Here is a 25,172-nt window from a genome sequence, read left to right as displayed (position 1 = left end):
AAATATGTTTTTATTGACTTTTTTAGAGAGAGGGGAAGGGAGAGGGAGAGAGGAACATCATCTATCAGCTGCTTCCTGCATGCCCCCCACCGGGGATCAAGCCTGCAACCTGGCCATGCGCCCTGACTGGGAATTGAAGTGGTGACCTCTTGGTTCCTGGGTCAATGCTCAACTTCTGAGCCACACTAGCTGGGCAGAAAATTAATATTAATTTAAGAATATATTTAGTTACCTCCCTCAAATTTTTAAATGAAAGATCTAATCAACTTTTGTACATTGCATTTGGTTATGCTATTTCTTTAGTCTATTTGAATCTAGAATTGTGAAAAACAAAAAGGTTCCGAACCTTTTTGTTTTTTATAATACGAGATTTCTTTTGAAGAGTGTTTGCCGTTGCCTTAAAGAATATGTTATATTCTGGATTTATTAATAGTCATTGTTCATGCTGACACATTGAAGTCAGTAGTGTGTTGGTAAATGGTTAACAGCCAGCTCTCTGTAACAGTAGTAGTGCTTGTGGGGTTTGCCGATTTCTGCAGTGTGAATATTTTCACCATGACTGATTTTAAGCTGCTGTGGACAGGAGCTGGGAAGAGATGTGCACAAATGACTTTCATGAGTCCGTAGGCGCTGGCTCTAAACCACCACTCATCTAAGCACTTTAATACATACTCACTCATTATTCCTCACAAAAGCCCTGTGAGTTAAGATTTGTCACCCTCGATTTATAAACAATTAGAATGAGATGCAGAAATATGAAGTAGCTTATAGGTTAAGGATTGGAGCACAGATTCAAGCCAGCGTGTCTGATAGTGGCATCTGTACCCTTTGCCCTCAGGGTGTCAAGCCTGCCCAAGGTCAATCCATAGGCACCTCTCTAAACAAAAATCTCTCTTGGTCGTTCTCTTTAAAAACTTCAACAGTAAATATTCAGCAAGTTCCTCCAGGGACTTTATATATATTTAAAGTAACCAATCTGACAAGTGGCGGAGGCCAGGGGGGGGGGGGGGGGGGGAAGAACCGAAGAGATATTATGTGACAGTTTTTAAAAGGTTTGTATTTCTTTTTGCCCAGGGAAGTCTTCAATTATAGGGTCAGAAGAAGATTCTAATTTACTTATCCTGAGTCTTTTGAGGTTATCTTGACTCAGAGTCTTGCATCCAGGAACAGAAATTTGGTTTATTCCGTTCTTTTCTCTATTTACTTGCAATTTCCCATTTTAAGGGTTTTCAGGGCCCTTGAATCTCAGTTCTCTTGGCTTTCCCCTTAATAGTATCACTGAGAACATGAAAATTGGACTAAAATTACTTCCTTCAAGCTTCCAGGGCCACATCCTAGGGTTCTGAGATTTGGTGATGTAAGTCATATTCATTCTAGTCATAGTATACATGACTTGATAAATTGGGTTACGTTCTCCCTTGTCATTATTTTAGACTAGAGAAGGCTCAGTCTTCCGGTTAAAAATGGGGCCTTCTCCTCGATTGCTTTTCTTCCTTCTCCCTTTATTTCTTATCAAATTCCTGTTTGTCTCTTTTCCTTCCTGAAGAGCTTTGATTGGCCCCTGCCTCTCCTGTTCCCTTCTATTAATACACCAAACCATGACCTCAAACCTTTCTTACTGTGTTAGCCCTCTTCCTGGGCTCTTCTATCCAGTTCACCCAGGAGAATCTGCTTGCATTATACCATCTGTTGCAAGTGAGAAACTGCCAAGAGTGAGCCAACATTAAATATGACATAACAGGAGATTATGATACTCATGACATATTAAGTGAAGTGTGCAAAACAGTATTGAAGCATGATACAGTTCTGTATGTGAAAATTCACATATAGGCACAGCATCTAAATCTTTATATTTTAAAAAATCAAATATATATGCTTATGTTAATATGATTATTGTCCATTTATTTATATTCTTTGGAGAAATGTCTATTTACACTCCCCACCCCACACACACACAGTCTCAAATATCAACTGATTATTTCTGAATGGAAAGGTTTCTGGATATTTTAATTTACTTTGTAAATACTAGTAATGATTTCAGAAGTTTATGTAATATACTAGTACATATATTACTTTCAAAATGAGAAAAATACATTAAAGTTTTTATCTGAAAAAGAATACTGGCTGAGATGTAGTTACGAGCATTTGCAGCTAGAGCTCCCACTTGAGAACAGTGTTGATTGTTATGTGCACTGTTAATCGAGGTGCCAGATGGTATGAATATGATGTCATTTAAAACATTCACGAACCTGACATCAGAGGATTGAATACCAGCTATTACAAGTGTATTTGTCTCTTACTGAGATACTAATGTTGTGCATTGGTCATATTACTTTTGATTAAAATATTGCAAGCAATCAAGACTGGAAGAAATTCTATGAATGGGACCCTCTCTCAAAAAAAGTCCCTTCTTTTAGAAGATAGGCTGTGGATATTGAATAATCTTCTCAATTGCATAGTCTTTAAAAATTGAATTATATCTTTCATACAGTAGCGCCAATAAAAGATAAAGTATTTTCCAGTTTTATAAACTTCAGGTATCATTGAGCAACATCTGATGGTAAACTGCCATAACAGCTTTAGAACCCGAGTGTTTTAATCTGCCCTCTATGGACCAGCAGTATCTTCTGACCAGAGATTAAATTGCAGTGCTTTGGCTTCCTCCTTAACTTGGCTGGTGGCTTAGTTGTAGAGCTGCATGTTGTTGTGACATAAACCCAGTCTATCAGATTGTTATCCGAATTGCTCAATTTTCATATTGTGGTTTTCAAAGTATGAATAATGTTTTAGAAATTTGGCAAAGTATAGAAAATGCACAAAGACCAAGAAGTCAAACAAGGCTTCATAAGAGTTATCATGATGATGATGTTTGAGGTTTATGATCATTTTTTATTTTATTCACATCTTAATATAATTGATGTGAGAAAGAATATTGTTGTCCATATCAAAATAATCACCTTATGCCTCCCTGCCTTTTTATTACTATTTTTTAACTGAAATGGTCTCCACTGATAACTGTGTCACTCATTTTATGTCATCAGTTACCCTCACCCTAAGGCTGCTGTGTATTAGCAAGTTAGAGTTGTGGTGACAAGACCTGAGAAGGATGGAGTGAGAGAAAGAGAAAATGGACTGTTTTTTTAATGTCAAAGGTCCTTTGATACTCATGTCCAGAGAGGCAAGAGCAGAAACATCACGTGGGGCTGCTCTCTGGCAAAAGAGAGAGTGCCAGAATAGGACGACCCGATGGGTCAGTAATGAAACAGGGACAGAATGGGCACAGTCCAGCGGGTGGAGGAATGGTCTGATCAAAAACCTGACCACAACTAGGAAGGACAAGGCATAACCCCTGGGCAAGTGCTCCAGGGGTGTTAGGTTCACATAGCACGTGGCATCTTCAAAACTAAGAGGCATTTTAAGGTGGCAGCTGAGCGCTGCCTGTCTGCTCCCAGGCGCCAGTCTCCTTTGTGTTTGGGATTTAGCACAGCCTCTTACCACTGTTAGTGGGATTCATGTTGTTTGTTTTCATGCACTTTAATTCAGTGAGAAATAGGCAAATTGTGTTCATTACGTTCTGTGTACTCAGAGAAGTATAAAATATGCTGTAAATACACTTTTTAATTCACAAATAGTTAACACAAAAGTAAAGCTGGATACTTAAAATGTTTTTAGTATTTGAAAAAAGTCGTTTACATAGAATACTTCATTCTAATGCTACAAGAAAAATCAGAAATTACAGATTCTAAAAAATCAATATAGTGATAATATAAGAATAACTGGTCATGTAGCAGCTTAATCTGGTGGCCTTTTCAAGCTAGCAAGCACTCTAAAACCCTTTGTTTTTAAAAAGCAAACAGGCTACATCTCAAAGTTCCTATAACCCACCATACAATAGAGCAATCTATTTTAAGAGCAGTTTTATACTGAATGCTTATGTCTTTTGCAGAGTAATTCTTTAAAAGGATGTAAGGGATACCTGTGCTATGAGATAACAGGACAAATTAAGAGGGGGGCGGAGAGAGAGAGAGAGAGAGAGAGAGAGAGAGAGAGAGAGAGAGAGGTATCGGGACAGAGAGAGAGAAGGAACCTGTGTACATTCCCATATTTTTTCTGAATAAGTCTTTCAATAAAGAGTCCTTTAAGCTTCTAGACCACCAGCTATTTATTTATTTATTTTTAATATATTTTATTGATTTTTTTACAGAGAGGAAGGGAGAGGGATAGAGAGTTAGAAACATCGATGAGAGAGAAACATCGATCAGCTCCCTCCTGCATACTCCCTGCTGGGGATGTGCCCGCAACCAAGGTACATACCCCTGACCGGAATCGAACCTGGGACCCCTGAGTCCGCAGGCTGATGCTCTATCCCCTGAGCCAAACCGGTTAGGGCCCAGCTATTTAATTAGCCAAAGATTTGAGGCAATGACTGTTATTTTTAAAAAACAAATCTGAAAGTAAATTTCTCTATGCACGCTTAATAAGATAATAACAGATCACTGAGAAAAGTCCTTTTCTTCTTGTCTTCAAGATTATGACAAGGTTATGGGCTGGATGTTAGGGATATAATGATAGTTAAGATGGACATGAACTCTACCATGGAGAAGCTTCCAATTCAGTGTGAAACACATTGAAACTGTTTTTTCTAGTTTGGATGATGCTATGAAAAGAAGCACAAAAGGAAGCTGACCCATCTGGGTCGTTCATGATGATATTAAAACTAAATGAAAATGATTGCTACATCTGTGTTAATTATTTCTAAGCTGTAATGTCATGGTGAGATGAAATGTGCAATAATGGTGTTAATAGTAGACATTTTTGTATAGAAGCTGTTTTTAAAATATACAGTTCTATCCAAATGAAACAAAAAGAAGCATCAGTAATCAAATTATTATATTAAATAGGAAAAGTAGTTCCATGTAATTTTCATCTCTCTTAGCTGCTAGTTATGACTGTTTATTTTGTTTTAGCTTATCTTAAGTAATAAGGTGCTAAGAAATCATTTTTGCTCACCTTGTTGTTGTTGCTTCTGTAGGAATTTCGGTGAACATTATCAATCCTTGTGTACAGCAGTACATCACCTAGCAGCTATTGACTGCATTTTCTCCCTGGCCAAGGTTGCTAAGCAAGGAGACTACTGCAGGTAATATACTCCCTGCCCTCCCATCCCCCCAATTTTAGTGCGTTAGATCAGAAGGCATTGTTCTATCAATTTTAGTGTTTTCATACTAAAATTACTCAAATATGTTGGACTCTTGGTAAAGCTGAAAATTATACACATAGAGCTTGATTTAAAATTAAATTCCTCTCTTGCTCACTCTATCACTGAACACAATGAAAGCAGATGCTCACGATAACTCTAGAGGTGAGTATTATATATTTCAATTTTTAAGTTTATGTGGGTGACGTTTTTACACAAGCGCAATCCTTTCATTTGTTAGCTTTGCCTTGAACACTTGGTATAGTACTAGTATGTTTAACCTTATAATTATAGAAGTCTCATTTAAATATATAAATCAGATATGGGTGACACTCAAGGTATGAGTCATTCTGAGGTAAGTTGCTCCCTACTGCTCTCAAATTGCTCTTCCTTAAGTCCCAAACCTTAAGCTTGAGCCAATCTTTTCCCTCAATTCTCTGTCCTCCAGGCCCATTGGGATTGGGGGTTGGGGGCTGGTAGGAGGTGCGTCCTGCTTTTCAGACCCTGTTCCCATGGGCAGTCCTGTTTCCATGGGCAGTGATTTAGGTTTCCAGGAGTCCCCGTGTCCCTGTCTCCATGGTGGCTCTGTGTCTGGGCCCACCCCTATGGGGGTTCTCTGTGGGGGCTTCACTTCTGCTGGTGCTCTGTGCTTAGGCCTACTCTTGTGGGACCTCTAGGCCGGAATTTTGTGCTGGTGGCTCTCTGGGTCTCTGGTGGGCTGTTCCCTACATGGGCTCTCTGGGCCTCTTATAAGAGCACTGGCCCATTCATGAGGGCTCTGCCCTTAGGACCTAATCACCTCCTAATACCATCACATTAGACGTTAGGTTTCAATATGTGAATATGGGAGGGGGACACAAATATTCAGTGGCTTTGTAGCTCAAAGCCTCAGTTTTTTCATCTAAGAAACAGCGACTGTTTAACTTGCTGGCTTATTGTGAGGACTAAAAAGAAAACAGAGGAAATATTGTCTATCAGTGCTTGTGGCACACTGAACATTAGTAGGTATGTTTTGCTGCCCATACTTCCTTCATATCTTGGTTTCCTCTCTAGTTTGTATCAAATATATTTTTTTCACATTTAAATGTCCTCTACATCTAGCATAGTATCCATAGTGGATGTCAAAAATATATTTTTATAAAATGTAAAGCATTTATTTATTTGTGGGAGGAAAGTTGAAGGAGTTGGCTATGCCATTTATAGATTCGGAATGTACTCAGTTTGCTGTTTTGTTTCATTGTGTTTTGCTGACTGTTTATATGTGGAGTGTACCTACAGTGTCAGGCACAATAGTTTTGTTTAAAATAGGATGTTTGCATTTGCATTTTTGCCTAATTTCTTGTCACACCAGAGGAGCCAAACAAAAAAGATTTGCATAATCAGTTAACTATAGGCATTTTAGAACTGAAACTTTGCAGTGCAGTATATGGGGAAAAGTTATAGTCTATTAATCATGTATAAGAATGAGATACATAAATTTACTCTAGCTGAATCTAGTTCTGAAAGAGTAAGAGTCTGCCTTCATTGCTTGCTTTCTTAGGTATTGCAGTGTTAGTAGGAGTCCTTTCTTGTTGCAAAGGTTTGTGAGGCAGATTTTTCCTAGTGGAACTCTGTTTATGAATTAAGCAGAGGACTGGCTATAGCCTGTGCACTTAGTGTGTGTTCAGATAAAGCTCTTCCCATGGAAAATACTTGTGCCTGACTTATGCCTTCTTATGCTTCTTCAAGTGCCTTTTTGCTGTTTGCTGCTGCTGCTGCTGTAGGTAGAGGGAAAAGAAGGAATGTATGTGGTTTGCTACAGGACACCAAATTGAAAATTTTATATCTATATGTGTGTGTGTGTATATTTACATGTACACCTAAACATACATATTATTTATTACACATAAATGTAATTTTCAATGTGATATAGTAATCAGAATCTAGCTTTGTTGTCCGTAGGCCTGGTTCTAGTCTACCCTCTGTCACTAATTAGGCATGTACTCTTTTTTTTTTTTTTTTAAATATATATATTTTATTGATTTTTTACAGAGAGGAAGGGAGAGAGACAGAGAGTCAGAAACATTGATGAGAGAGAAACATCGATCAGCTGCCTCCTGCACACACCCCACTGGGGATGTGCCTGCAACCAAGGTACATGCCCCTGACTGGAATCGAACCTGGGACCCTTCAGTCCGCAGGCCGACGCTCTATCCGCTGAGCCAAACCGGTTAGGGCTAGGCATGTACTCTTATTTAAGTTTTATATATCCATATAAAGGCGTGAGAAGTAAAGTTAGGAATTAGTAAATGGGATAAATCTTAAAGTTGTAGAAATTCTTTATAGAGATATAGTTTTAGCAGAAACTCTAACTGAGGAGTAAAAATAGATCTTATTACATCACTGTACAACTATGTGATTAATTCCTAGACTCATCAGAAAATTAACAGACATTTTTAGAGTATCTACTATTTGGTCCCGGATTTTTCTGTTTGATGCTTCCCCTTCTTCTTTTGACATCTTCCAGTAGATATATCAAGAGACCCCTTGATTAGCTAAGGGAAATTTGAATCTCTATTTGAGGCAAGTCCTTCAGAGTGTAGGTTTTGGATCAGACAGGCATGGGGTTTTGAATACTAGCTTGGTTATTTAACATCTGACCTTAAGCAAGTTACTTAACCTCTCTGATTTGTCAGCTTCTGCATTGACAAAATAATGCCTGTGTCTTGGAGATGTTGTGTAGATTAAATGAGATAAAGATGTATGAAACTTCTAAGCAGGACCAGGCAAATGATAAGCACTTAGTAAATAATAACTATTATTATCAAAAGGTGTTTAATTATTCAAAAATTAGAAAGAATTAAGTATAGTAAAAAAAATTTTTATGTTTAATAAAAATATCTGAACGTAAGGGTTGTATTTTCCATTCCCATAATAATTTTTTATTTTAAAAATTAATTTTAGTTCTCTGTCAGTTCTCAATCTTTTGTCTTTTCTAACACAATAAGCATAGTTATCTCAAAGTCTGTGTCTGATAATTTAGATATCTGGAATCCTTGTGAGTCTGTTTCTGTTGTCTTTTGCTTCTGCTCATTTTCATTGAATAATTTCATTGAATGACTGATTGTTTTGATTACTCTTTGGTATTGTATTTGCAAAATCACTTATAGAAATAAGTTGATGATATATTTCTTCGGAAAGAGTCACCTTTGCTTTTATTAGGCATCTCAAGACACTTACTAGTGTAACAATCTGGCATCACCTAATCCACAGCTGAGTTTGAGACGATTCAAACATTTCATAGACTGCACCTCCTACTTCAGATGCACTCCTGTGCCTGCTGTGTAGCCCCTGGGTGTCCCAGTCCAGAGCAGAGGTGTCCACAGTGCTCAGCCTCAGCTTCTCCCTCAGAAGTCAGCAGGTACCCTCCCTGAGCCTCTATCCTACCCCACATCTGGGCCTGGTAATTCCTTGCTGTCTTGTTAGTTACCAGGTGCCTTAAGATATGTCTCCTCTGCCTAACATATGTTTCTTTCTGTTCTGTTTGAACCCTAACAGACACATGAGGTTTTTCATGATTTCCAAGTTGCCAAATTCCATGGCAAATCCTTAGGTCTTACATAACCTATCAGCAGAATTTGACACATTCTTAAGAACTTTCAGAATACTGCACTTCCTGGTGACTCATAGATCACTGACTGTTTCACAGTTCTAGCAGCCATATAATTGAGTGTAAATAGGCCTGGAATAGGAAACTCTTACCTAAGATGTATTTTAAGCTAGAACTTAAGTATCTGAAGTTTATACTTTGTAGATTTCCATTTTTAAAAAATATTTTAGTGCATTTGCGCTATTGCAGTTAATTCAAATGGATTATTCGATTTCATTAATTGCAGCTTTTCTTTTTCATTGACAGTTTATCTACTTCAGGCACAAGATCTCATTCTAGGCCTTTCTATTCAATTTGTATTCTGTTTTACTAATGTAGATCATGTCTGTTTCTCTGGGGTGGTTAAAAGAGACAGATGCAATTTTAAAAATATAAAATAAAGTAAAAAGAATTTTATTCAAGTTTAATATTGCATTCTTTCCAGATTTCCTCAGTTCTTCCTCCATGCCATAGATTTCATTAGTATAATTTTCATACCTTTTTTGCTGAAACTGTCCTTTCCTAGTGTATCCGCTCAGCTCTGTGAATTATCATTTGCTTCTTACTCTGTCAGGAAGTGTTTTGTCATTATGTAATTTTGATAGCAACAGAATAAGTCAGTGTAGATTTACAGCAGAGCAAATCACTCAAATTTTTATTCTAAGTGAGAACCTTCGAGGGAAATCATGTCAGTGTCATGAATATGACATATTGATTTCACTTGGCAGAGCACCTAAGATTTTATTTTAAAACTGATATCATCTACAGATGGTTTCATTTTTTTCTTTCACAGTAAATTCACAACCCATCTAGATAAAAGTTCTATTTTTAGACTGCGCTCTAAAATTCAGAAACTGTCCTTTTCCTATAATTACAAATGTCTCTTCCCAATGGAAGAAGAATTTAAGTATTTAAGAAAGTAGTATTTCTTGTTGTTATGATTAAGTTCAGAAATGTACTTATATGTGAAAGTTCTGTGTCAAAGAACTTAAGGAGATCATTGACAGGGTATTATGATGAAAATGACCAACAAATGGCTAAGAAATTGATGAAAAGATGTTCAGCCTTGGTAGTCAATGAGGGCAAATGAAAACAATGAGATAGCACAGTTCACTACCACATTATTACAAATTAGAAATTGATAACACCAACTTTAGGTGAAGCTATAAACAAACAAGTCAACTTTCATATCCTGTTGGTGGGAAGGAAATTGATGTTGCTATTCTTATCTACACACACGCGCGCACGCGCACACACACACACACACACACACACACAAAAGCATACCCTCTGACTTAGAAATTCCTCTTCAGGAATTTCCTTTAGCTTAGAGAAACATGTGGGCATAGGCACATGGACACAGGTTAGGGTGTTCATTGCAGTGTTGCTTAAAACGGAAAAATCTGAACAGTCTAAATATTCAGTAACAGAGAACAGCTCACTCATCTGTGCAGCAGCTTCCAAAGAATGCTGAGACCTGATAAATAGATAAAGCTATAGATTAAAAAAAAATTTAAAGCTTATTAAACAAGACCAGCAAAGCAAAAAAAAAGTGTTTTTGTATCAAAAAATGTACCAAAGGACACCAAAGACCATAGAAAGATGTTTTAATTAAATAGAATATGTATGCCAAAACCGGTTTGGCTCAGTGGATAGAGCGTCGGCTTGCGGACTGAAGGGTCCCGGGTTCGATTCCGGTCAAGGGCATGTACCTGGGTTGTGGGCACATCCCCAGTAGGAGATGTGCAGGAGGCGGCTGATCGATGCTTCTCTCTCATCGATGTTTCTAACTCTCTATCTCTCTCCCTTCCTCTCTGTAAAAAATCAATAAAATATATTTAAAAAAATAATAATAAAATAAATAGAATATGTAAAATTTAAGGCATTCTGTCCCCAAGTCCCAACATTAATGTAATATCTAAATCTAGAAATGATTTTATTTATTACTAGAGGCCCGGTGCACAAAAATTTGTGCACTCGGGGAGGGAGGGGGGGTCCCTCAGCCCGGCCTGTGCCCTCTCCCAGTCTGGGACCCCTCGGGAGATAACGACCTGCTGGCTTAGGCCTGCTCCCGGGTGGCAGAGGGCAGGCCCAATCCCTAGGTGCAGCCCCTGGTCGGGCTCAGAGCAGGGCCGATTGGGGAGTTGGGGCACCGCCCCATGTCATGCACAGAGCAGGGAGGATCAGGAGGTTGCGATGCCACCCTCAGTCACGCTCAGGGTAGGGCCGATTGGGGGATTGGGGCACCGCCCCCTGTCACACTCAAGGCAGGGTCGATGGGGAGGTTGCGGTAAAACCCCCTGTCACGCACAGAGCAGGGCCAATCAGGGGGTTGGGGCGCTGGCCCCTGTCACTCACAGAGCAGAGCCCATCAGAGGGGTTGGGGCGCCGCCACTCTCACACTCAGGGCAGGGCCGAAGGGGAGGTTATGGCTCTACCCCGTCACACACAGAGCAGGACCTGTTGGGGTGGGGCGGGGGGGGGAGAGGGTTGGGGCACCACACCCTGTCACACACAGAGCAGGGCCGATCAGGGGGTTGGGGCACTGCACCCTGTCACACACAGAGCCGCAGAGCGATCAGGGGGTTGGGCAGCTCCCCCCTATCAGGTACAGAGCAGAGCTGATCAGGGGGTTGGGGCACCTTCCCCTGTCCCGAACAGAGCAGGGCGGATAGGGAGGTTGTGGCCCGCCCCCTGTCGCACACAGAGCCGCAGGGCGATCAGGGGGTTCAGGGGGTTTGGGCACTGCCTCCTGTCATACTGATGCCGGTGCCGGGAGGCCTCACGGCTCCGCTGATCCCCGTGCACTGGGTGTGTGTGGGGGGGGAGTGTCCCTCAGCCCAGCCTGCCCCCTCTCACATACTGGGAGCCCTCAGGCGTTGACCCCTATCACCCTCCAATCGCAGGATCGGCCCCTTGCCCAGGCCTGATGCCTCTGGCCTAGGCGTCCGGCCCGGGCAGCGGGGACCCGCAGCTGCAGCGGCCCCACGATCGTGGGCTTCGCTTTAGGCCCAGGCAAGGGACCCCTAGCTCCCGGGACTGCCAGCTTTGACCGTGCCCAGCTCCCATCGCTGGCTCCACCCCTACTTCCTGCTATCACTGGCCAGGTCGGAAAAGGCACCTGATTCTCTGATCATGGCTGGGGGGCAGGGCAAAGGCGGCCCCAGGGCCGCCTTTGCCCTGCCCCCCAGCTCTTAGCTCCCCCCTGGGTTTCCGATCACTGTCAGTGGCAGGGGGCTTCTTCCTGCTTTCCCTTTGGCCTCCCTGCATTGTGCCTACATATGCAAATTAACCGCCATCTTGTTGGCAGTTAACTGCCATCTCAGTTGGCAGTTAATTTGCATATAGCCCTGATTAGCCAATGAAAAGGGTAGCTCGTACGCCAATTACCATTTTTCTCTTTTATTAGTGTTGATGCTTATTATTGAAAATGATTTAAGTAGCAGTAATTTGAAATTTAATTTTTAATTAATGAAAATATCTAAGAGGATAACAGAAATATAAAATATAAAAGAATCTTTTAGTGGAGCCATTGCAAGACTGCTAAAGTTTGTACTTTAGGGAACTATTATTATAACAATTGTCTTCCCAATTCTTATATGATAGTTAAAAATTTAATTTTTATACTCAAAGACTTATTCTGGACATATGTTCCTAAAGTCCTTGTTTAAGGTTTTGTTGTCTGAAAGACTGACCACAGAAATTTTCCACGTTATCTTACAGAGAATTTTTAAAGGCTATTTCCTATGCCTAGTAAATTAAAACAGGCTTCTTTTTACAGACCAACTCTGCTAGAAGAAAGGAAAATCATCATAAAAAATGGCCGGCACCCTGTGATTGACGTGTTGCTGGGAGAACAGGATCAGTATGTTCCCAACAGTACAAATTTGTCAGTAAGTTCTACATTATGCCCCAAATAAGTAAAAGGTTGATAACATGGAACTTTTAAATACCAAATAAAAATTTACCCAAGTTTTAATTTTGGCTTTAAATGTACTAATTTTTGGCGATAGCTAAAATATGAAATTGGTGCTCTTTTTATATTTATAAATGCACACAAGTGCTGATGGGAGTGGGATCACACCATGGTTTTGCAAATTCTGTTAGTGTGTTGTGTTATATGCCTTGTCTGGGGTTCCACTGTATTCACATATTCTGTGAGAAAATCACAGATGCTTTGGCTGATTTCAGTGATGAGAATTTTTGTCATCTGGGCTAGCGTTGTCTTACAGAACATTAATGATCCTAAATATCTATTCCTTTAACATGTACTTACTGAGTGCCTTTTTAGCCCTGGTAGTAAAGCAAGTATTAGGATAGAGAGTGGTAAGCAAGGCAGAGATACTCCTGTCCTCAGAGAGCTTGTGTTCTAGTTGGGAAGACAGGCTGTTACAATTTAGTTTGGGATGATTCACATCCAGAACAGGATGGAGCAGGATGGTAAGAGTTTCACCATACTCAGACTGGCACACAATTTAGAACTTACAAATTGTTTATTTGGGGAATTTTCCATTTAATATTTTTGGACCTTGGTTGATCTGGGGTAATTGAAACCCTGGAAAGTGAAACGATGGATCAGGGGGGACTACTGTACTAGCCAGAGAATGATTGAAGCTGGGGGGAAAAGTGAACTAGTGGGGGAGAGAGAGAGAGGGAGAGGAAGAGGGAGGGAGGGAAGGAGAGAGAGAGCGGGGGGGGGGGGGGGGAGAGAGAGAGAGAGAGAGAGAGAGAGAGAGAGAGAGAGAGAGAGAAAGCCATATGCTAATTAAAGTCATAAGGGTAGTTTTGTTCAGTAATATTGGAATAGAGTAAAGAGTCCAGCAGGAACTGAACTCATTTTCTGTATTTGCAGAGTGACTGGGCATTTTAACGGTACAATAAGAGAACAAGGAGGGGGGATGGTGTGAGGGTGGGAGGGTGATGAGCAGATTTAGGGACGTGGAAAAGCAGGAAAGGGGGTTGGTTAATGTGAAACCTGTCTGGGTTTACTAACTGACAACTGGTGCTACAGGGCCTGGGGAGGAAATGTTTATATTTCAAAGAGATGATCCTCAGGTTCTTGAGAACTCGCTCTTGGTGGAAGATTTATATCTCAAAGGGGCAGAGAAAGGATTTATAATTGCAAGCTTTCTGAAGTAAGAGAGGACTCGGGGGTGCTTCTGCCTATCACCAGGTTTTGGCTGGAACAAACAGTAAATCTACTGACTGTGCTGTTTTCTCAGGCAGGCACTTTAAGGGGAGATGGAATCATCCTAAAGATGTGACCTTGAGCTGTTCGTTTTGGTCTCTTATGTGAGGAGGGTAATGGAAATGATTTTTACAGAGCTGGTGCAGTTTTTTTTTTTAAAATATATTTTATTGATTTTTTACAGAGAGGAAGGGAGAGAGATAGAGAGTCAGAAACATCGATGAGAGAGAAGCATCGATCAGCTGCCTCCTGCACATTTCCCACTGGGGATGTGCCTGCAACCCAGGTACATGCCCTTGACCGGAATCGAACCCGGGACCCTTCAGTCCGCAAGCCGACGCTCCATCCACTGAACCAAACTGGTTTCGGCAGGTGCAGTTTTTATAAGACAGATCTGAGGCCTGACTAGAGTTTGGTCAAGGAGAGAGTCTTTGTCAACTTAGAGTAAAATTAATCTGGCGATGAGATCAAAGACTTAATATGTAGATTTAGTTAGGTGAGAGAGGTCTTATCAGAGAATGAGATGGGAGGCTTTCAGATTTCAGAGATCATGTTCTTCTGGGTGATGGCAAGGTCCTAGGTATGGCCATGGAGGTGAGATCAGGGGAAGAGTTTGGGAAAGGTCATCCATGTGAATGTTGACATCATCCAAGATAACCATAGATCAAGGGGTGGAGACTGGTGACCTGGCAGTTTGTAGATGTCTGCACTAAGGACAAGTACAGATGGTAAAGCCCTAAAGAAGCAGATATGGGAGAACCTCTGAACCCTGAGATACTTGAGGTAGAATGTGGCAAACAGCTCAGCCTCCACATGAGAGAATTGCAGGGGAGTAACAGCCAGGTTTCAGTTTAAGCTAGTGTTATGAAGGAAATGTTGACATCAGGTTAGAAACGTAGAAGTATTTGGGAATTTTTCAGAGGACGGCGGAAGAATTTAAATGTAGAGGAGCAGCTGGAAATTAGAGGGAGGAAGCCGAGAACATAAGGGGGGCTTGGGAATATAACAGCCATCTTGGGCTGTGAGCAAGGATGACAAAGATGTGCGCCCGGTGAATTTGGCTAGCCACAGGGTGGTAAGTGGAAGGAAATGCTTTGAATTACTTTTAATTTAATGTTACATTTTTATATCATATAAAGACTTTTGGTAGTATATTACCCAATCCCCCATGTCTATAAACTTGTTCATTCTCATTAGGGAATTTGTAAATTACTTAATTTATCAAACTAAGTTAATAAGTACTAATGCTTTTATTATCTTTTAAAGGAAGTTTATGTGCACATAAGAATTTTCAGTTCCCATAATACCAGTAGGGTATAGCTTTTCTTGAGAAAATATATGGTTATAGCATTTAGTACCTTAGTTTATATTTTACTTATAAATCACTTAAACATCATTTCCTGTCTCTGTTCCCATCCCCTAACACACCAGCCAGTGTGATCACAAGCTTTTATCTTTGATGTTGATTTTATTCTCTTTTTACCTTTTTCATTTTTTCCTTTTTCTTTTAAATAATGTATTTATACTATTTAATAAAGCCAGATTTGAGAAACTAAAATAGCTTTGCGCCTAATTACAAGAATGTTTTAAAGAAACATTTAACTCTTATATTTAAATTTTTACAAAATAAATGCACTGATGTATTCCAGCACGAATCTCAGAATATTCCAGAATATTCGATTCTTTTACATACGCTTTTTCTAACTTGAGTAGGAGTTGATATAGAACTGTTGCTATGGTGAAGTGCATTCTATTTTTCAGGGTATAAAGGGATAGTGTTAAAAAGAACTTACTATGTTGAGTTAAAACTCAATTTAAAATATTTTTAAGATGTCTATTATAAGATATACCCTGAAAATAATTTTCTGAAAGTCAAATGGCATTGTTGCTTTTGATAATCATGTAATTTTAAGCATGGTTTCTTTTCCATGTAATTATAAGTACACTTTTCTGGATTTTGTATTACATTAACCTGTTATAGTGCTTCTAAATAAGCCAACTTTCTGCCCTCTTTTCCTCTCCTGGTTTTAAGAATACTTTTTCTCCCACATTTCACAATCTTGCATTTTTTATGAGTTTTTGTTAGCATTATTTTATGAATATTTTGTTCTTATGGATTTTGACACTTTATTTTGTGTCAGTATTGTTTTTGATTGTCAGGCTTACAAAGAAGAAAGAGATATATGTCCCTAATCTAGTAGGAGATATACCCAATTAAATTAGCACTAATAGAATACTTTAAAAGACTATGAGAGAACTAAAAGATTGCCCAGTAGAAAAATTGACAACAGATTCCAGTAGATGATATCTAATTGGCAATAAACAAATTAACATTATTTTTGACCTGCTATATTAGGTTTCCTGGTTAGGAATATAGCAAAGAACCAAACAGAAAGGAACTGTGACTTTAAGGACTTGTGGGACATTAGGTGGACATCCTAAGGCAGAGGTGGGTATAATAACCAGGAGAGGGATCTGAGCTAGAGTTATGGGGCTCAGAGTGCCCCTGGTGTACGCACAGGGAGTTTCCATTCTAGATCTGTTGCTGAGGCAGATTGTACAGAAGGTAAAGAGGCTGTTGAAAAGCCCTCTCAGTCATAACACTGATGGAATAGTTTCACTGAAAGTAGGTTTAAATGTATAATACATGTATCTTCTGACATGCAGCTTTTCATTCTCTTAAAGGCATCATTTGATGAATAATAGTTCTTAATTTTAATGCACTCTAATTTTTCAATCTTTTCCTTTATAGTTAATCGTAATTTATGATCTGTTTAAGAAATTTTTGTCTACCCCAATGTCATATGTTATTGTCTGGTCACCTCATTTTTTCCACTTGTCTTTCAAACCTATAATCCACCTGGAATTGACTTTTGGTTAGGATGTAAATTATGAGATCAAGATTCTTTATTTTTCTGTATGGATATCCTTTTGACCTAACGCCAATTATTGGAAATACCATCCTTTCTCCACTGTGTTGCAGGGTCACCTTTGTCATAAATTTACAAACTGGATACATGTCAATCTGTTTCTGGACTCTCTTCTATTTCTCTGGTCTATTTGTATGTCTATATGCCAGAATTACACAAAATTATTGTAACATTGCATTACTGAGCTGTCTAGTCTCTGAATATGGTATATTCCTTCATTTGATTAGGTCTTCTTTAATTTCTTTCAATGATGTTTTGTAGTTTTCTGTATAGAGGTCTTGTTCACTTTGTTAGACTTATTTCTAGGTAGTTGATTTCTTTTGCTATTGTGGTAAGTTATATAGTTAACATTAAAAATTTTTCAATTGTAGCTAAAATGTAGAAATAAAGTTGACTTTTGAATACTGAATTTTTATACCAAAGGATCTTGTTAAATTCATTTATTGATTCTAATAATTTTTATAGATTTCTTTAGATGTTCTGGGAACACATCATAACATGTAGGAATAATGGCAGTTTCATTATTTTCTTTTCAATCCTTATGCCTTTTATTTCCTTTTCTTGCATTTTTTTTAAATGAATGGATATGGAATTTTATCAAATGCTTTCTCGTCATTGGAGATTGTCATATAATTTCTCTTCTTTATTAATGTGGTAAATTATTGATTGGCTATTGAGTATTAAACCAACCTTGTATTCTTCAAAACTCTAAATGATTGATATCCTTGAACTGGCTTATTGATATTTTATTAAGACGTTTTACATATATATTTATGTAAAAAATTGGCCTGTAATTTTTCTTTCTTGTAGTGTGCCGGGAGCCGGTCCATCCTTGCTGTTTCAAGGGACCTGGCATATATGGCATACGGTTCTTAATATGTTTGCTCACCTTCTTGGCGCTGTGTTTTAACCAAGGTCACCTCTCCGAGAAAGGTTGAATCCCCAGGTAGGGATTTTCCCCTGAAGTTAGGGAGGGAATAAAACCCCTCAACTAAGTGCCAGGCGGGTAATTAATCCCTTTAACTACGAACAATCATGCTTAAACTACATAATCTTTTCTCCCTGGAATGGAGATAAGAAACGCCCTAACCTTTGTAATAGAGATTGATAGGATTGAATCAACTGGTATAAATACAGTTGTAACAAGACAGAAACACTCAGAACTTAGAACAGAATCAAGAAGACAGAACCTACACGGAGCCTAGAGACAGAAGAACTTCGCTGGAGAGAGCATGCCGGAGGATCCTGGAGAGGGACTGGCCTCGGAGCCTAGAGACAGAGCCTAGCGGGAGAACATGGCAAGGGATCCTGGACTGAACCTGACTACAGAGATTGACAGGAGAACCTGACTGGAACCTGGACACTGAACCTGACTGGAGAGCCTGGACAGAACCTGGCTGGAGAACCTAGCGAGGGAACATGGCTACAGAACCTTGCTGGAGATCCGAAGCAGAACCTCTCTGGAGATCCGGGCTAGAGATCCTGGCTAGGCTGCTGATCAACTGAACACTGTCTCCGTGTCCTTCCTTCTTCTCCGACTCCGTCCACACCTTTGGGGACCCCTGGACCCACTGGGGCAGGACCCCGGCAGTAGTGTATTTGTCAGGTTTTGGTATCAAGATATGTTGGCCTTTTGAAATGATTTGGGAAGAGTTCCTTCTTGTTCTATTCTCTACAAGAGTTTTTGTAAGATTGGTGCTATTTCTTATATGTTTGCAAGAATTCAGTGGGGAAGTTATCTAGGTTTGGAGTTTTACTTGTGGTGTGTGGAAAGGCTTTTAATTACAGATTTACTTTCTTTAATAGATACAGGATTATCCATATTTTTTTTTTCTTTTAAAAATATTTTTTATTTATTTCACAGAGGAAGGGAGAGGGGAGAGAGAGAGAGAAACATCAATGATGAGAGAGAATCATTGATCGGCTGCCTCCAGCACACCCTCTCCTGGGGATCAAGCCCACAACCAGGCACATGCCCTTGACCGGAATTGAACCTGGGACCCCTCAGTCCACAGGCTAATGCTCTATCCCAGTGGTCGGCAAACTGGCCCCTTGAGTGTGGCTCTTCCACAAAATACCACGTGCGGGAGCGCACGTACAGTGCGATTGAAACTTCGTGGCCCATGCCATGGGGCCAAAGAGCCGCATGTGGCTCCCGAGCCGCGGTTTGCTGACCACTGCTCTATCCCATGAGCCAAACCAGCTAGGGCCATATTTTTTATTTATTGTATCATTTTTGCCAATTAAAAAAATCAATTCATTTTATTTAAAATTTCAAAATATTTAGCTATGCCAATCCAAATTAGGGCCTTGGGTAATTAGACATATAATACCTGTAGTTTTAAGATAGACAAATAAAACTTCTTAGATTTTAAATGTAAGCAATATAAAAAGCACACATATCAACAGATTAATGAATATTTCATGAGAAAGTCATAGTAGTTATCCAGTTCAGATTGCTTCTTCTACTTATTATTATTTTTTAATGCCTAGAAACAACTGTGTGTGATGCTAAGAATTCACTTTTCTGTAGTAGCACAGATTGGGTTGAGGACAAAGAGGTCCTCTTTCCCTCTGTGATACTTCATTGGTGAATATTTAAATACCACAGAGCAATCTTTTGCGGAATGCATGCTCGTTATGGAACCAATTGTAAATATTACATAAGAGCCCCTCTGGTACAATAGTGAAATTACTTTTTGATTTTCTAGGGGGACTCAGAGAGAGTAATGATAATTACTGGACCAAACATGGGTGGAAAGAGCTCCTACATAAAACAAGTTGCACTGATTACTATCATGGCTCAGATTGGCTCCTATGTTCCTGCAGAGGAAGCGACCATTGGAATTGTGGATGGCATTTACACGAGGTAAAAGCATTACTTCTATTTGAATGTGTTTCTGAAATAAATCAAGCCCACATGGTCACATGATTTTTTTTGTACATATTTAATGGACAGAGATGCTCTTAAAATATTTAGAAATTAGGAGCATAAAGAAATAATTTCATCATGAATATTAATACTAGGAAAGATGTAGGACCATTTTGTCCAATAGTTTTCAAGTTTTCTTTTAGTTACTGAATTCTTACTTTAAAGAAAATCTTATGTAGCAGATTATTATTTAAACAGATAAAAGCAGACCTGTGCTGCCTGTAGCGGAGGTGGAAGGCTTGGAGACTTGGCTGCCGGGCTCTGGAGAGCACAGTCTGGAGACTATGTATTCTCCCTGTTTTGTAGGTGGGAACTGAGAACAGACTGAATAGGGCACTGGCACAAGATAATTTCTCATATTCTTTTTACTCTAAGAACATTATCTGCAATTAACTAGGTCTTAACCCTCAATATAAAAACCTAAATTTCATGCCTTTATTTAGGAATATGGGTGAAATAGCTTGGTCTTACTAACTAGAATTCATAGTTTAATCTATTTATACAGATTTATAAATTTAGATTTGTGTTTTTTGCTTTTCAAATTTTTCAATTTAAGTATAGTTGGTATACAATATTATATTAGTTGTACTAGTTTCAGGTACAGTAGCACAGATTGGGTTGAGGACAAAGAGGTCCTCTTTCCCTCTGTGATAATTCATTGGTGAATATTTAAATACCACAGAGCAATCTTTTGCCGAATGCATGCTCGGCATTTGGCACAACATAGTGATTTGACATTTTTATCCTTTACAATGTCATCACCCCACTAATTCTAGTAATCTGTCACTTCAAACATCACACCATTATTATTAAAAGAAAACTTTTTTCAATCACAGTTGCCATTCAATACTATATCAGTTTCAGGTGTACAGCATAGTAGTTAGACATTAGATTTATTAGTTCTTAAAGTATTATTTATACTTCTTACATTTTGAGAAAAAAGTGAATATAGTTGATAGTGTAAGTAAGCTATGCATATAGAGTTTTTGATTTACTGCCCAGCTTCATATTTATTTAATATTTGACTGTGGAATCACATCAGAATATATTGCATGCTAATATTGACATACTTGAGTAGCCATTAAAATACTTTAAAGCTTGGTTTTTTATCTGAGAGGGAACAAAGCAAAGCAACCTAAAATTTGTTTGATGCCATATCACCAAACAGAGGTTATTTTGATCTCCACATATTTGTAAATTAACTCAACATGAGAAATTTAAAGACTCCACCCTACTAAAGAAATAAAGTATTGCCAATAAAACTGAACCCTTGAGCCTCCCTAATCCTGTCCCCCTCTACCCCATCCCAAGTAACTGCCCTTCTTGACTCTGGTTTTCATCCCATGAATGTCTCTATATTTTTACTATGTAGGTATATTTTTTGAAACAACGCATATAATTATTTGATACGTTTTTAAATTTTATATGTACCATATCACACTATGTATTCTTCTGCAAGTGACTTTCCCCACCCCACAATATTGTATTTGTGAAATTCACCTATATGGATACATAAAATTCTCGTCCACTCAATTTTCTCTCTAATGGTGATATTCCATTATATACATATACCATAATTTATTTTTCTTGATTGATATTTAACATGATTCAAATTAGTTGCAAGTACAAGCAGTGTTACAAACATCTCCTAGTGCACATAAACGAGTTTTCTGAATCTAGGTTTTATCCAGGCACAGGACTGTGAAGTGTAAAAAATGTGCATCTTGCTTGTTCTTCAAAGAGGCTGGGCCAATTTAGAATCCCACCAGCCATGTGTAAATTTGTCCTGATGTTTTAAAATTAAATTAGAGTAAGATATACCTATTTGATGATGTTTCTTTATTTTCTCCAAAATTTCTCATAAGGATGTTTTTATTTCGCTTATTTTAATACCTTTTATAGGCAGTGCCATCACATAAATCACTTTGTTAATGCTAAGGAAGTTTTCTCTGCATGGGCAGGCTGTGCCTGTTTACAGAGATTTAAAGTGGCTCCTGGCTTCCCTGACAAACTGCCAGGCCTCCTGTTATCACCAGCGGTTGTTTCATCTTTAATTCCTTTTTGTCTTGACTGCCAAGAAGGCAGGAGCTAAATTCAAGGCTCAGGTGTAGAAGCAAATTTGTGTTAGTTGTTCCCTTCTCTTCTTACACAGGAATATGTCTCCGGCATGATTCTTAGAACAGCTGCATAAGAATCAGAGATGCTTGTATAATGCTACTTTCTAAGACCTATCACAGACCCATTAGATTGGAATCTCCAGTGTGAGATCCGAAAATTAGCATTTTAAAAGCTCATGCTAAATTTGCTGTCTTAAATTTAAGAATCTACTGTATGGTTTGTAATCCTAGTTTCACATTCATTGTAATTCTTCCACTATAATATATTGTTATTCTATTATCATTTCAAATCCTTTTTGTGCCCCATGGAGAAAAAAACAAAAAACATTAACAAACATTTTATATGCATAAAATCTGGCTCCAAACTTTATTTTAAAATTGGTTAGTTTTGTATTATTAATTGGACATTTACAACACTGTGTTTAAATTCATGCATTCATAAAAATGCATTGAGTGCCTACTATATGCCGTGCACTGTGCTATAAGAAGTCTAAATAAATGTGTGGAAAGCTGTAAACAAAAAATAAAAATTTAGGAATTTTTCTTTTCCCCCTGAATGTTGTAACCTCATATGAACCTTTTCCTGAATAAGAAGCATTTATTTTAAAGTAAAATTTTGGCAAACATGCACACTGGGCTCTAATTGGTATATTTATATCATTGTATTGTCATATATGTACTCATCAGTGACCTATTTCTAGACACACATTTCTAAGGATCATTACCATCTTTGAATACATTACTGAAAAATGATCTGTTGTTTATTATCCCGATAAATGCAAATTTAAACTTCATTCTACTTTTTAGACTCAGTAATTAAGTTTTAGAAAGACAATGAATTACTAATTTTGGTTTAAAAAAAAGCAAAAACAATTGGCTTCTCTCAGCATAATTTATTTCTATTTATGTCAATTAAATGTTGGTACAAAAGGGTTTTTATATTAAGTGGTCCCTGGTTAATAATTTTCATGCCATGCTGCCCATGTAAACTCTCTCTGGCACCCAGCTTCAGGAATGCTGTGTACTCAGAATGGCACCAGTGTGTTTATTTTGAGAGGAAATTGGAAGGTAATAGGCATTCAAATGCTTAAATTATTTTAAATGGTTGCCTTTGTGTGGATAACTGGTTTGTTTGCCCAATTTAGTTTGCCCAGTTTAGTTTAGTCAGCAAATACTGACTGAGCACCTACTGCAGAGTATTTCTACTCCGCTAAAGAACACATGTCCTTCTGGACAGGAAGAAACACCTTGAATCAGTGCATTCTTCTACTTAGTAGTAAATACCAGCACTAAAAACCACATGGTAAATGATTTTTTACTAAATGAGAGGGCTGTTATTAATTTTATTGGCATCAGAAATGTTAATCTTATGAATGTCTCTGTGCTTTACTTAGCTCCTGTCATCATGTCGTAGCCAATAGGAAATACCTCACTTCATCTTTTTGATGGGAAGTGGTTATATAAACTTAATGCCTCATAACCATTTGTGTGTTTGGTTGGATTTTAAGTGCAGGTCCTAGGCAGGTCCTCTCAGTGCAGATCCCCTGGAGATACTATTGTGATCGGTATGATGAAGGGGACCCTTGGACTGTGTATTCAAAACCTAAATCGGAAACATATCCAGATTTAGAAGCCATTGTTCAATTTTAATTCTTGACATTTTACAGAAGGAAAAACAGAATCCGAAAAATTGTGATTTGCTTGAGGTCATAATGTGAAGTTCAATCTTTAGGTTGCGTTGGGTTCCCTTCCATTGATCTTATTGATTACTCTGTTATCCTTCCTTTGATGGCCTTAATTATTTGTAGTTTTCACAGATATAGTTAAAGCTGGTAAAGAGCATTTGCTCTGTTAATTATTTTTCTTTGAAATTCTCGGGCCTTTCCCACAGAGGGGACTAAGAATCATTTGCCCCGTCAGTACATTATGGGTGTCCTTTGATAGGAAAACACCTGTCTTTCATAAATGGTCTGCATATGCTTTGTAGATGGTCCAGTGAACATGGTTTCTCGTGAGCCAATACAAGTTCGGCATTTTCCTGGATTGCTGTCTTGATTCTCAGTAATATTTAAACTGAAATTGAAAGATTGCTGCAGTGGTTTTTGCTTGACTATATTTGCAGTTCAGTGTTGGAGCTTTTGTAAATTGACTATATAGTATAGTGTGATCTGATTGCATCTCTAACTGGAAACAGTTATACTAGCGAAAGGAAGCTTTTTCTTGTCTATTATAATTTCATTGCTGCTAATAAAGTATTTTTGATATTGGTGAAAGAAAGCTATTTATTTAACCTGGTAATTACTTTGTCTTAATGTAATGATACAAAAGATTATAAAGTGTTTTTAAATGTATCTGTGATTTTTAAAAATAACATTTGTTTTTCTAATTTCATTGTAATGCATGCTCATTGTGCAAAATTTAAAACTGTAGAAAAGCTTGAAAAGGAAAAAAAAAATCACCTGTAATTTTACCACCTGAAAATCATTGTTGTTTAGGTATATGGCCTTAAAAAATGCACACATATAGTGATAAATCATTTGTGATTTCATTCATTTTCTGGGTTAATGCTTCATTAAATGCATTACAGATCTATTTTATATTTTTATGCCTTTTAAATAGCATACAGTATCATATCTTTTAATAATTGGTATTTTTTTGCAGCTTTTTCTCTTCTTGAACTTTAAACCCCCAAGAAATATTAATACTTATACTGCACAGAATTCTGCAGTTTTTTTAGCAAAGTGAAATTGAATATTTTCAATTTCAAAAAGAAGACAAAACAAGCTGACATAAAAATCCTCCTATACAAAGCACTTAGAGGACAAATAGGGTATAATTCCACTTATATGAGGAACCTAAAATACACAAATTCATAGAGACAGAAAGACGTTTTTTCTTTATTTTATTTGAAAAATCATTATTCAGGTTTAGTAGCTGCAGAAACATTCCCCAAAATTGTAATAGAATTGTAGCAACCAGGGGCTAAGGGAGGAAAGAATGTGGAATTATCTTTTTAATGGATACAGAGTTTCTGTTTTGCAATGATGAAAAAGTTCTGCTAGTGGATAGTGGTGATGACTATACCACATTGTGAATGTGCTTCATACCACTGAATTACACACCTAAAAATGGTAACTTTTATTTATTTATATTTTAAAAAATCACCATTATTTTAAAAGC

The 25,172-nt window shown here is 38.2% G+C and overlaps 1 protein-coding gene across 1 annotated transcript in view; it reads left to right on the top strand.

The window, feature by feature from the left end:
- MSH3 (mutS homolog 3) overlaps positions 1 to 25,172 on the top strand; it is a 139,091-nt gene that overhangs the window by 91,512 nt on the left and 22,407 nt on the right. Inside the window, exons 18-20 of the mRNA XM_059694214.1 lie at positions 5,033 to 5,140; positions 12,607 to 12,718; positions 19,655 to 19,812. Of these exons, the coding sequence (XP_059550197.1) occupies positions 5,033 to 5,140; positions 12,607 to 12,718; positions 19,655 to 19,812 (378 nt within the window). The remainder of the gene's footprint in view (positions 1 to 5,032; positions 5,141 to 12,606; positions 12,719 to 19,654; positions 19,813 to 25,172) is intronic.

This window comes from Myotis daubentonii, chromosome 4, assembly GCF_963259705.1.
Source record: "Myotis daubentonii chromosome 4, mMyoDau2.1, whole genome shotgun sequence".
Classification (NCBI taxonomy): Eukaryota; Metazoa; Chordata; class Mammalia; order Chiroptera; family Vespertilionidae; genus Myotis; species Myotis daubentonii.
This window is presented reverse-complemented; position numbering and strand designations above follow the sequence as displayed.